General features: G+C 47.2%; 1 protein-coding gene across 1 annotated transcript in view; it reads right to left on the bottom strand.

The window, feature by feature from the left end:
• Nucleotides 1-13,522, bottom strand: part of LOC309600986 (scavenger receptor cysteine-rich domain-containing protein DMBT1-like) — a gene marked incomplete at both ends in the record, with an annotated part of 121,119 nt that overhangs the window by 104,430 nt on the left and 3,167 nt on the right. Inside the window, 8 exons of the mRNA XM_082333723.1 lie at nucleotides 1,184-1,522; nucleotides 3,528-3,851; nucleotides 4,651-4,974; nucleotides 7,816-8,139; nucleotides 8,565-8,888; nucleotides 9,348-9,671; nucleotides 10,863-11,186; nucleotides 12,460-12,783. Of these exons, the coding sequence (XP_082189849.1) occupies nucleotides 1,184-1,522; nucleotides 3,528-3,851; nucleotides 4,651-4,974; nucleotides 7,816-8,139; nucleotides 8,565-8,888; nucleotides 9,348-9,671; nucleotides 10,863-11,186; nucleotides 12,460-12,783 (2,607 nt within the window). The remainder of the gene's footprint in view (nucleotides 1-1,183; nucleotides 1,523-3,527; nucleotides 3,852-4,650; nucleotides 4,975-7,815; nucleotides 8,140-8,564; nucleotides 8,889-9,347; nucleotides 9,672-10,862; nucleotides 11,187-12,459; nucleotides 12,784-13,522) is intronic.

The raw sequence follows: 13,522 nt of genomic DNA, 5'->3' as shown, positions 1-13,522 counted from the left end.
ACAGAGCATCACAGACTCACAGGAACAGGAAGTTCAGGTACATGTCTGCATTTTTTTTTTTTTTTTTTTTACAGGAGGTGAGAAGAGGCACAGAAATGGTTTAAGGCTTGGAGGGAGTGTCTCAGAGGGCCACGAGGTTCAGCCTGTCTTGCTTATGAGAGGGCAAGCTATGTGAGGACTTAACTGCAGTAACTGAACACTTCTGGGGGAAGGGTGCTGGCTCCCTAAGGCTGTCCAAGCACATACAGCAAGAGCCAACTGTTTATATACTGTATCCCTACCATCAGCACAAGACAACTCTTATGGATTAGAGGCAATATCAGCAGGAGAGGATGAACTGGCATGGGAACTGTATAACCTATTGGGCAGGGAAGGCATGCTAATATGACATGTTGCAAGGATTCAAGTTGACTTCAAGTGCCCAACAGTGTTCTCCAAATATTCCCTTCACCCCTGAGAGAAGATGGCTGGAAACTTCTCTTGTGGCAGGAATTGTGGCCAGTGGGACCATGTGCAGGCATCCACAGAGGTACCCAAATTAGACACAACATCACCCAAAGCTCCTTCTACAGCCAGGGGAGTGAGAGTTGTCTGAGGTGATTCAGAGGGTAGCTGGGCTATCTTGCCCCGTGCAAGTGCCTCTCTGTCTTCATTAACTGAAGAGGTTCCCAGGGCAAAGATGCCCCTGATTTGGGCACATCAGCTGGGTGCTTGCATTTGAGTGTGATAGGTCTGAGTCTCAGTTGTTTGCTTCTGTACTGCATGCTCTTTGGACTTCAGAAATCACTTTTATTTGGGTTAAATGAACGTCGTACTCAGGTTGTCTGGCAATATCATCTCTCTTCTCCACTCTGGAACATTTGTGAGGTTTAGATCCCACCTGGAAGGAAATGTATGCAATCCAGACCTGTAAAAGCAGCTTGCTTTAGCCTGACAAGCCACTGACAGATACTAGTGTGCATGTATTTAGTGACATTTAAAAAGTGCAAATAGGAAAAATGAGCTGCCACATCGAGAGGTGGGAATCATCCCTCAAAACACCAAGCTCCAACTCCACACCTCCAACGTCACCCTGTGGTACTTGTCTAAGACAAGAGGGTTAGACTGGGAAAGGATAAAGAACGACCAGCCCCAAGATCCAGCCTAGAAGCTTAGTATTGACTAATGCCTAGTAGGATGGGACATGGATGAAGGTTACCTGAGCATACAATGCCCACATCTTCTCCGTGATTACAGTTATGGACTCCCCAAGGCCTCGCCACACACTCGGAGAGGGCTGATTCTCTACCAGAGCATTTCACATCATCCAACCAGATACGGCCAAAACCTTGCCCAAAATAAGCTGAACCTGGGGCGGACATGGCCGTCCCACAGCCCAGCTGCTGGCACACCACTGCAGCATCACTCAAGTCCCAGCTGTCATCACAGATCGTCCCCCACTGCTGGCTATGAAGCACCTCAACTCTCCCGGCACAACGAGTGGGGCCGTTCACGAGCCGGAGAGGAGGAACTTCTGGAGTACCTGCACAAAAAGCAACCGAAAAAAATAAATGCACACAAATACACTGCACCTGAACCCTGCTGACACATTGTAAGGGATGAGTGCCAAGCAGAGTGTCCCACGGATGAACAACGGATGGCTAAAGAGGACATTTTGGGTGTCCACTGAGGGTTACCCCAAAGTTTGTGTGGCTCTGCACTGCCCACAGACTGGCAGAAATGTCCCAGTTAGGACTGGGAGTTGTATTTCAGTTTCCCAGCCAGTAAGACAGGCTAATACATCCCTTCCCAGCAGACATGTTTCAGATGGTTTGCTTGAATCACTGCTGACGCTACGGTGACACAGGACCCTGTGCCTGCTCTGTATAAATAGCAATCTGCTGGGCTGAGCTCTGAAATAAAAATCTAATGTTATCTACAGACAAAACCTGTACAAAGGGAGCAATTCAGGAGCCTCCAGTTAGGTGTCTTTTCTCATTTGAGATGTGCTGAGGCATCCTTGCCGTCCGCCAGCTGTCATGTCGGAAGGGTGCAGGTCTCATAGCTCCAGGGTCGTATCAGCCAGCCCCATGGAGATGTCTGCATATGGTTAGATGTCTTATATAGCGTTGGGTACCTATGTCCAGGAACCTGATGCATGCCCAAATAAACTGGTTCACTTATGTGAAGCTTTGTAATGTCCAGCAGTGAACAGACTGGCCAATGCCCGTATTGCTGAAACTTTCTTTTGGCCTTACACATTTTACTCCAGTTACTGCAATATTCACCATATGTGTTCTAGATAATTTGCTAGGAGAAACAGATTATGGTAATGCATATTAATAGACACACTTCCTTGAAAACTCTCATGGTAAAGCCAGCTGAATTGGACAATAAATGGTCTTAAAAAGCATCAGCCAACCCTTTCCCACCCTGAAGCAGCATGCCAAATAAAATTAATCAAAAGGGGAGGTTAAAATTAGGTTTTTAACAACGGATCTGTCCTGTCCATAGGTGAGAACCCAGCACTGGTTGACAGCATTTCAACCAGCTCAGCTGCAGGCGTGTACTTTGCTATGTTCATGGTAGGGGAGATCACTCCTCTTGAAAGAGCATTGAGTTCTCCTAAATTTTCTCAAATCTCTTCGTGGTAGGAAGGAGGGACTCCAGGAAAGCTCTGCTAGCTTCTCACTCTGATATCCTAGAAATGTAGGAAAGAATGGCTACATGTTGAGAAAACAGAACGCCTGCTTTTAAAGAAAATAATGGGATTGTTTAGGATTGCCCTGAAAGACTATTAGACTAGGTTTTCGAGTCTGGATAAAGACCTGCTGGTCTGACCTCATAGCTGACCTCACTTTGAGCAGGAGGCTGGTGTAGAGACCGCCTGTGGTCCCTTCAAACTGAATTATCCCATGAGCCTCCCAATTGCTTTAACAAAGGAGGAGTTTTTTTCAGGACTGCAGATTGCAAGAGACATTGGAGAGAAAACTGAAAAAGCACTTAGGTACAAGTGCTGTAAAGACATGTTCAGTGGTTTCAGGTTTCTAAAGTTCTCTATGAATCCTGAAATGGGACATTTTATTGCTTCTCATGATAGCATGAAACAGACTTCTCAATCAGCCAGAGACCAAGACTTGCTGACAACACTGCTTAGGTTTACATGTGATCTTCATGTAAAAGTGTAGTCTGGGAGGTGACTCTGTCTATATGACACCACAAGCCTGAACCTCAGAAGGAATGGGATATTTTTGGGACCTGTCCAGCCCTGGAGAAGTCTTGGAGTGTTCAGGAGCCGAGATACAAACCTTGATACAGCTATCAGTCTGGGGCTTGCTGATGGTAATTCCGTAATTCTGGATCAGACTCTGGTGACTGCTGGCCATGGCCAGGACCATGAGCGTTGCATAAATTACACAAGAATGGGCTTATTATTAATAGCACACACTAGGAGCAGCATGAGCTCAGAGAAGACCTTCCACCAAAGGTGAAAATCTTTCCTCCATGTTTCCCAACACCATAGAGACTGAGACACAGGGAAGGGTTACCTGAGCACACCACACCAGCATCTTCTCCATGCTTGCAGTTATGGGACCCCCAAGACTGGGCCCTACACTCAGAGAGAGCAGCTTCGTTCCCTGAGCAATTCACATTGTCCAGCCATATGGGGTCAGGCCCTTGCCCAAAATGAGCTGAACCAGGGGCTGACAGCGCTGCCCCACAGCCCAGCTGCCTGCACACAACGCTGGCTTCAGCTGTATCCCAGCCATCATCACACACGGTTCCCCACTGCTGCTCGTGAAACACCTCGACTCTCCCAGTGCAACGATTTGGACCGTTCACGAGCCGGATGGGAGCTGGTTCCTCAACACCTGGACCAAAACACAATTGCAAAGTGTTCAAGGAGCTTTGCATGCCTCAGACATCTGTGGAGGGGGCAAAAACCCCTCCTCACGGGGGCCTTGTGCCAAAAAAACCCTTGTGGACATGGATGTTGATCACCAGAGCATGTGAACTTTGCTATCTAGATGAGCCAATTTGTACCTGCAGCAGATTACTCTGGAGAGAGCTACAAGGAGCTGAACTCTTGGCTCAGGGCCCCAGGGTAAGCTGCCAGTGCCATCACTGGCTACACAACACTCCCATTTTCTGCAGAGGTCAAGAATGGCCAGGGCAGCCTGTCCCCCTTGATTTTCCTCCCCAAATCGCCTTCCCAGGAATATTCCCCAGCCACTGTGGCACAGGTCTCTCTGTCACGATGCTGTGCCACTGTGATTTAGAGTGGAGAATGCCCTTTACCTCGTTACTTAACACAACCTTCCCACACATCACTCACTGATGACACCCCACAGCACCTGGGCCTGTCTTCTCCCTGCTTGGCCCATACTGCAGATGGGATTTTAGCTACCTAAATACACATGCCCATTTTGGGAGCCAATTTATTCTGCCTGGTTTCCAGCAGCTGCTCCAGAGGAGCACCAGGTCCTCCCTCATATTCCCCAGCACCGTGCAGGTGTCTTGGATCCCCTAAGAAATCTAAAATACCACTGGATTCACTCCTGTATCTCACCTAAAAGCAACATCATGGTAAAATGTGTCCCTCAGGGCCGCAGCCAACTCTTCCTGAAACATAGTCCCCATTGCACCCCACATTACATGGCATAACAGTACCTGAGCAGACCACAGCAGCATCTTCTCTGTGGTTACAGTTGTGGTCTCCCCAAGACCGTGCCTGGCAATCAGAGAGGGCAGTTTCAGCCCCTGCACAGTTCACATCATCCAGCCAAATTTGGCCAGTTCCTTGTCCAAACTGAGCGGAGCCAGGGACTGAGACTGCTGTTCCACAGCCCAGCTGCCTGCACACCACTTGAGCATCTGTCAAATCCCAGCTGTCGTCACAGACGGTCCCCCACTGCTGTTCATGAAACACCTCGACTCTTCCAGAGCAGAAATTTGAACCGTTCACTAATCGGATCGGTGCTGGTTCTGGAACACCTGAACCAAAAAGGTAAGACCAGGTAAGTTTTATTCTGATAAACACATTCCTGCTAGCCATGTCAGTAAATGCAGCGTGTATCCATTAGCTTAGTACGACCTACAGGGACAAGTAGCATGGAAAAAGAAAGTTCAATGCAGCTGTTTTCCCAAAAGTCAAGGAAAGGTGCTGTCCAAAACCAAGGACTTCTTTCCCCCTCTGTCTTTGACAAGAAAGATACCTGTGCCCAAACAGCAAATGCAGGTAACTTTACTGACCAAGGGAAAGGACTTCAGCAAGAAAGAACTCTCTAGGAGAACAGTGAGAAAACAGGGGTATGATTCATCTCGGCTAGACTTGGAGCCCTTAAGCATAAACTTTCAGGGGCCGATTGGCTTTTCTGAGCATTGGTACCTGGTGCCATCTGAGATGCCCAGGGAATCCCAGACAACCCAATGGAGTTAGCAGACTTGATGCGGGACTCAAGGGAGATTGGCACCCTTCTGGATCTGCAATTAGAGACTGGGTGGGACATCTCAGATGACACTAGACACCTCTGTTTAGGCAACTGAACCTCACTTTTACAACTCTGCTGAGGACCCTCGGTACCCTTTATAGTCAATTGAAGGAAATGAGCACTGTTGGGTTGCAACTTCTTGAATCTGCTTTGGGCATCTGCATCAGGATGGGCCAAATCCTGCCATTGACTGCACTGACTCAGTCCTCACTGGCTGCAAAGGGACAGCAGAATGTTTAATTTAACTCAGAGACAGGCGTCTGTGTTTAGTCAGTGAATCCACAGGGTGTTTTCAAGATGTGGGGAAGTAACCCGAGGAAAGTAGTTTGTCTCCTGCAAGGGCAAGGCAAAAGTTCACCACTTCTGGGAGATCATGGTGTATAAACTTGACTCCTAGCCGTACTTTGGTTCAGGCTTACTAAGGAGCAACAGGCCTCACGTCCTTGAGGTGAACTTGTGAGCTGGAAAGGCCCTGGCTGACATACAAGGAAGTGAAGGTACCTTGAAAAAATATTTTAAAAGGTGGCTTTGAAACCCAAAAATGCAAGATAACCAAAGTACAGAACAGGATGCCAGAGCTAAAACAAAGACATCTATCTTGTCTATACTACTGACTAGCAGCCAGCTACTTCTCTCTATAAATATTACCATCAGGGTGGGCCCAATTTGAGCCTGAATTGCAGCTGGACTGCATGCCAGGTGACTCTCCCCTTGAGCAGAGATGCTTCTCAATGTTAAAGATTCCTTACCTGAGATGAAGAGATCCTTCCTTACCCATGGCAGAAAGATCCCTTACCTGCGACAGATCCTTGGTAAGTGACTGATAGGATGCTGAATCAATACTAATGAAACATTACTAATCCACGTAGCTACTAAATAATATTATAAACATTGTATGGATAATTCCATTAGACATAAACCGTTGTCCAAGTCTGAGACAAAGACTGGATCCAGCTGCACCTAGGCTCCATAAAGAGTTTAGAAAGGAAGAGGGTCCACTCTGAAACTCATGACTCAGTGGGAGGGTCCTCCTTACTCTTTGCGTCTCCAGTCTCTGTGTGAATCATTCTAACTTGATTCTAACTCAATTTTCCTTTGTATGTTTCTTCCATGTAGTAATTAATAAGGTGAATCTTGCCATCAAACTCATTGAACCTTGTCAAATCACTGTTAAACTTTGTTAAGGTTCATCAGACTTATTGAACTCTGTCAAATTATTATTTTACCTTAATAAAACATATCGCTGCTTCTCTCTTTTGAGTGAGTTGCATTCCACTCATCCACAACAGAGGTAAAATGATCATATAGAAGATGAAGAAGAATGAATTAAGTGACAAGCCTTCACAAAGAGATTTAGGGGATATAAAATATTGAGAGTGGCACTCTACAGTGTCATGCTGTTCTGAGAAAGGCACGGATATGTATAAACGGGAGTGCTGACTACAAGTTATGCAAACCAAGCCTTCAGAGCTACTCAGCACTGGCAAAGCCTCAGCTGGCATAACAGGCTAAAAGAAATATGCCCAACAGTTAAGGAGAAACCAGAGAAGAATGACAGAAATGAGAAGCAGCTTAAAAATGTGTCTCAAGAGGGAAATGGGAAGAGGCTGAGGAAATGGGAAAGGGACATAACAGTATGGTAGATGCAGAGAATAAATGGTAACGTGCACTGCAAAGAGACAAGAGGCTGTAGAATAAATTCCAGGTAATGATAGTGAACTCAGGGTTTCCTTCTAGTGGCAACAAAGTGCAGTGCTGCTACACTAAGGAAATTTGTCTCAACTGCAGAGGTTTCAGAGAAGACACTGGAAAAACGTTGGTGAAAAAAGGTCTCATGAATATGGTTCTACCAAGTGAGGGAGGAGGAGAGGTAGATTAAGTGGGTTTCTGCAAGTTTTTTTAGTATTCTTGTCTGGAAGAGAAAAGAGAGAGAAAAATGGAGAGTGTATCTTGATTTTTCAAGTGTGGTATGTTCATTGGGGTTGTCACTAGTGGCAGTAGAAGAGTCCAAGTGACTCTACACCCTCTGTAACAGTGTGAATCACACCAGTCCTGCAATGCCACCAGGTTTACAGGTAACTCACATGGGAAACAGTCCCAAATTTAAATTCTTCTGCACAGCCAGCAGCAGGCTGAACTGCAGCATCACAGAGTCATGATTAGCTTTTGAATGGGAAGGAGAGGGGAACACAGATAATTTACCCACATCCCTGTTTGAAGCACTTTCTCTGCACAGTTCTGTGGTTTTAGAGCTGTAAGACGGGAAGAGGGTACCCTATGGCATTTCAAACATCCCTCCATATACCCCAAAACTCAAGCATCTGGTGACACAGATGAGACTTACCCAAGCACACAACCCCAGCATCTTCTCCATGCCTACAGTTATTGACTCCCCATAGAGTGGTCTCACATTTGGAGAGGGCAGTTTCAGTCCCTGTGCAGTTCACATCATCCAACCAGATAGGGCTATATCCTTCTTCAAAATAAGCAGAGACCTGAGTGGATAGTGCTCTTCCACAGCCCAGCTGTCGGCAAACAACTTCAGCATCGCTGATATCCCAGCTGTCATCACATACTGTTCCCCACTGCTGGCCATAAAAGACTTCAACTCTCCCACTGCAACGATTTGGTCCATTCATTAACCGCAGTGGAGATATTCTTGGTATATCTGAAGAAAAAAACAAGGGCAGGGATATACATTAAGTTGCCATTTGCATGATTACAAATAAGATAAAATGTATGTGAGCCTAACGACATCCAGGATGCATTTATCCAGTTGCTTAATTTTGGGATATCTTCCCTAGTTCTTGTATTCAGAGATAAGTGGACAATAGACAGTATACCATATTCTGCAAAATATAAGTTAGAAATCCAAGCCAAGGAAAGCACACAGCTTCTATTTACGGAAACAGCTACACACACACCAAGAAAAAGAGAGGAATTTGTAACAGCTCTCTACTGTGATGAAAGAGAGCTCACGATCCAGATTCAGGACACTTCAAGACAGATCCTGCTGCTGAGGTGATACATGAATACGCCTCTTGGAAATAGAAAACATTCCCCATCATACAGACGGACACAAACATGGGTTACCTGAGCACACCACACCAGCATCTTCTCCATGCTTGCAGTTATGGGACCCCCAAGACTGGGCCCTACACTCAGAGAGAGCAGCTTCGTTCCCTGAGCAATTCACATTGTCCAGCCATATGGGGTCAGGCCCTTGCCCAAAATGAGCTGAACCAGGGGCTGACAGCGCTGCCCCACAGCCCAGCTGCCTGCACACAACGCTGGCTTCAGCTGTATCCCAGCCATCATCACACACGGTTCCCCACTGCTGCTCGTGAAACACCTCGACTCTCCCAGTGCAACGATTTGGACCGTTCACGAGCCGGATGGGAGCTGGTTCCTCAACACCTGGACCAAAACACAATTGCAAAGTGTTCAAGGAGCTTTGCATGCCTCAGATGTCTGTGGAGGGGGCAAAAACCCCTCCTTGCAGGGATCTGGAAGCCAACAGGGCTTGGGTCCATGATGTGTAAAATGGCACTAGATGCCTATGGCCTCATAGCTTGATCCCACATCCTTGGCTGGAGCTTTTGCAATAAATCAGTCACCTGCAGAGTGACCATAGATGAGCACCCAGTTTGTTTCCCTAACAGCAGAGCACTGAAATGGGGAGGAGGGTGCAGAGCACTGGTGGAAACAGTGCATTTGAGAGTGCTGAGTCCCCACTCATGAGCATCTACAAGCCTGGTCATCAGGACTGGCCAACAAAATTCAGCAGCACCCTAGTTCTCATGAGAGGTCCAGGGCCACTGGCACCCTTCCTACAAATACAGGACCCCCACATTTCATGACATGCATTAGTGGTACCTGAGCAGACCACACCAGCATCTTCTCCATGGTTACAGTTGTGGTCTCCCCAAGGCCTGGCCCGGCACTCAGTGAGGATGGTTTCAGCCCCTGCACAGTTCACATCATCCAGCCAAATTTGGCCAGTTCCTTGTCCAAACTGAGCGGAGCCAGGGACTGAGACTGCTGTTCCACAGCCCAGCTGCCTGCACACCACTTGAGCATCTGTCAAATCCCAGCTGTCGTCACAGACGGTCCCCCACTGCTGTTCATGAAACACCTCGACTCTTCCAGAGCAGTTGCTTGAACCATTCACCAGCCGGACTGGAAGCAGCTCAGCAAATCCTGTGTTGAGAAATAATGAAGACCTCAATTCTCTTGTATTTTGGTCTGTGCTGGCAGGGTAGAGCACTGTGCTGCTCGCTCCTGCCTTGCATCAGTCTGGCATAGACAAGCATTGCTCATTTTTTCATATCAGCTCAGCAGACCCTTGCAGCAATTTCAGTCCCTTAGAGCAGTGGTCTCCAGCTGACCTCTCTTGTTGACTAGCCCCTGCTAAAATCACCCAGCTCTGTTTGAACCTTTATCTCACCAGAAGATGACAGTTATGCCTGCAGCCTCTTATTGTGGTGGACCAGACTAGGGGCAGTACCACAGGGCTGGCCAGCTAAGCTGGGAAGGGACAGGGACCTGTGGACTAACCCTGGTCCAGAAGCATCGGGTTGCCTTATGGTCTAGGCTGTGTTAAGGAGTCTTAGCATCTGGGATCAGAATTTTGGTAAAGCAGAAAGTGTTGATTGAGGACGGCTAATATCAGATGCTGAAGTTTTCTAGCTCTGGTGTTGGTGAACATCAGATATCTGGTACTGAGGAGTGTGAGACAAACCAGACAAATCTCTCTGGAGGTGCCTATTTCCTTCACAGATGTGAAGTCAGTCCACACTGATTTAACATCTGCATTTTTCACATCTACGGTCTGAGATATATACCTCCTCCTCAGACTGCGCAACTGCTGATGGGAACTGGAACTGCTCAGGACTGGCAGTGGACTGGAAGACCTACAGGCATCCCTGACAGATGTATTTTTGTGAATCTGTGTGAAGGGAGAGGAACAAAAGAAAGAAGAATGGTAGCATTTGAGACCCAGAGCTGTCAGCTGTGGATGAATTGGGCAGTAGCAGCAAGAAGATCCCTCCTACTCCACATGCTACACTATATACCGTTGCACTATAAGAAGTGCAAAATTATTGTGTTGAAGAGTAGCTGAGCTGAGAAAACACCCCAGAATGAGTGTTTCCTCTGTCTGCTGTAGCAAACTGGCCTCCAGAAGCAATCCATGAAAAAGACTTAAATGAGAAAAGAAAGGTCAGAATTGTCTCTAGGTTTAGACACATCTTTTTCCAAAGCATTTTTGAAGCACTCTGTGTCACTTTCTTTGGGAGACCTATTTGTGCTGAAGGACCTGGGCCTCAGGATCTGTCTGAAAGGATTGCTCAGAAACAACTTCCCCCATGACATGCCATGAGTGATGCGTACCTGTACAAACCACGCCAGCATCTTCTCCATGCCCACAGTTATGGCTTCCCCAAGGAGTGGCTATGCATTGGGAGAGAGCAACTTCTGTTCCTGTGCAGCTGACATCATCAAGCCAAATGGGGCCAGATCCTTGCCCAAAGTAAGCCCCATGGGTAGCCAACAAGGCCTTCCCACAGCCCAGCTGCCTGCACACCACTTCTGCCTCAACCAAGTCCCAGTCATCATCACACACAGTTCCCCAACGCTGGCCATAAAACACCTCAACTCTCCCAGAGCAGTGGGTCAATCCATCCACTAATCGAAGCGGGGCAGGTTCTGCAAAGCCTACAGGGAAAAAAAAAAAAAAGGGAAAAAAAAAAAATCAAGAAAGTATCCGGTGCAGAGTCATAGAATCATAGAACCGTTAAGGTTGGAAAAGACCCTTAGTCTGGTGCATCTGTCCTCCACCTGGCAATGAACACAGCCCCTCTGACAGTTTTGCATGGAAAAACATTGCATAAAGAGGCAACGCAAGCACTTCCTTCACCATCACAGCATTAGCTGCTCAACAATGAGTTTTACAAACTAAAATATACTGGGGATGGCAGATGGTAAGCTGCAGTCTTGTTTAAATATGGATGTCCAGTGCTTTTAAGATGCTCTAGCCTCTGTCTGTCATTGCAAGGGGTTTCAAGTCTGCTGTGTGTCTTGCTGCCAGCCCCTTATAGATGTCCCAAGTCCCTTAACACACACCAGAAGGTGCTAGATACCTAGAGGTGCCAGAATCACTCTCTATGTGCTCTCAGCCTCATGTTAATGCTGACAAGCATTGTTAACCCACAAGTCAATGAGCAAAATGTAGATTTCTCAATACATTAAGACCCTACAAACTTTGCAAAACTCTGTATATGGTTACAGAGGAAAAGCACTAATTAGCACCTTGTTACAGGAAAGGCACGCGGAAACCAACTCTTCTCCTTCCAGTGTTATCCAAGCAATCAGCATATTCATAATAACTGGCCCACCAGCAAATGCCAAATGGTAAACCAGCTGTGACATACTCTGCCTCTTGCTTGACCAGACAGCTGGTGAACTGGGAAGGAGAGTGGGTGGCTCTGTGAATCGCAAAAGGAGACTTGGAGGTGTAACCTTGGGGCTCCAGTTACATGGGAGGACCTGCTACTAATACACTGGGTCGGACAATGCAGGCGAAGGGAAGAACCTCACTTAATGCAAGAGTTTTTGGGGAACTTCAGAAGGAACTATATCTACTGGCATGAGGGTGGGATGGCGGGGCTGCCAAAGCCACTGCTCTTTGCAGTGAGAGAGGATGCTCTACCAAGGCATCTACTGGCCACGTGCTATAGTGTGGAGAGCCCTACAAATAATTCCTGCAGCACCACTGTCTTTTACCAGTGGCTCATGTGGTGGTGGATTTTAATTAAGGAGAAGAAGCAAGATCACTTTAGGGCTTAACAGTAGGAATCGCTTTTTATCTTACAGTTCTCTTGGTTGTTGGGATCAGCGCTACTCCAAAGGGAACAGGGCCTCCTACAGCACCTCCAGCATCTCTCCACACCCCACAAAACCCACTTGTGTCATGCAGAGTGGGATTTACCTGAGCACACAACACCAGCATCTTCTCCATGTACACAGTTATGGCTTCCCCAAGGTTTTGCACTGCATTTGGAGAGGGCAGCTTCGGTTCCTTTGCAGGTCACATCATCAAGCCAAATGGGGTCAGGCCCTGCCCCAAAGTAAGCTGAGGAAGGAGCAGATAGAGCAGTCCCACAGCCCAGCTGCCGGCATACAACTTCAGCATCAATTATATCCCAGTTGTCATCACAGACAGTTCCCCATCGCTGGCCATAAAGCACCTCCACTCTCCCAGCACAGCGACTTGAACCATTCACTAGTTGTAGCTTAACTGTTTTTTTAATTTCTACATTAAAAAAAGAAAAAAACCACAACAACAGAAACAGGATCAGGGATTGCACATGGAAAGATTGCCTAGAGATCAAAGGCAAGGAGAGATCTCCACTAGCACTGCCCAGGACTTGACAAGGTGAAGGCTGATGAGTATCGAGTTCTGTATCTTCCTCTGTGATTTCAGAGTTCAGAATCAGATAAGGAGCATAGATTGGGGATCCCTTATGAAACAGGACTGTGCAATTCCCCCTGTGATGTTACTCCAGGGGTGGGGACTGGCTACAGATCAAGACACCCACATGTCTTATAGACCCGTTGGTGTCTTCATGTAAGGTGGGTGTTGCAATTCCAGTTGGTCAGTAGCATCTGTGGAGCTGCTCCGTTGGCCAAATACTGGCATTTGATTCAATTGCCCAAATAAGCATTCAGCAGCACATGTGATGCCATAGGTATTCCCCCAGACTCCTGCTCTGTAGGGTCTCCCTTAGGGCCTGTATCTCATCTACCAGGTTGTGTCAAATGCCCCAGGGCATCTGTCATTGCACTTGGCAACCCTGTGCAGGGAACTGATTCCACCCTAGAACTCCATTGCTTGCAACAGGAAGACACCTAGCCCAAGTGGTGACACCTAGCCCAAGTGGTGACACCTAGCCCAAGTGGTGACACCTGCGTTTAGACATATATTTGTCTGGGTCTTAACATGGAGCTGAATCCCATTCCAGATCCAACTAGGGGGGTGTGCATTTGGAAAT

Source organism: Platalea leucorodia, assembly GCF_965183815.1.
Source record: "Platalea leucorodia genome assembly, chromosome: 27".
NCBI lineage: Eukaryota > Metazoa > Chordata > Aves > Pelecaniformes > Threskiornithidae > Platalea > Platalea leucorodia.
This window is presented reverse-complemented; position numbering and strand designations above follow the sequence as displayed.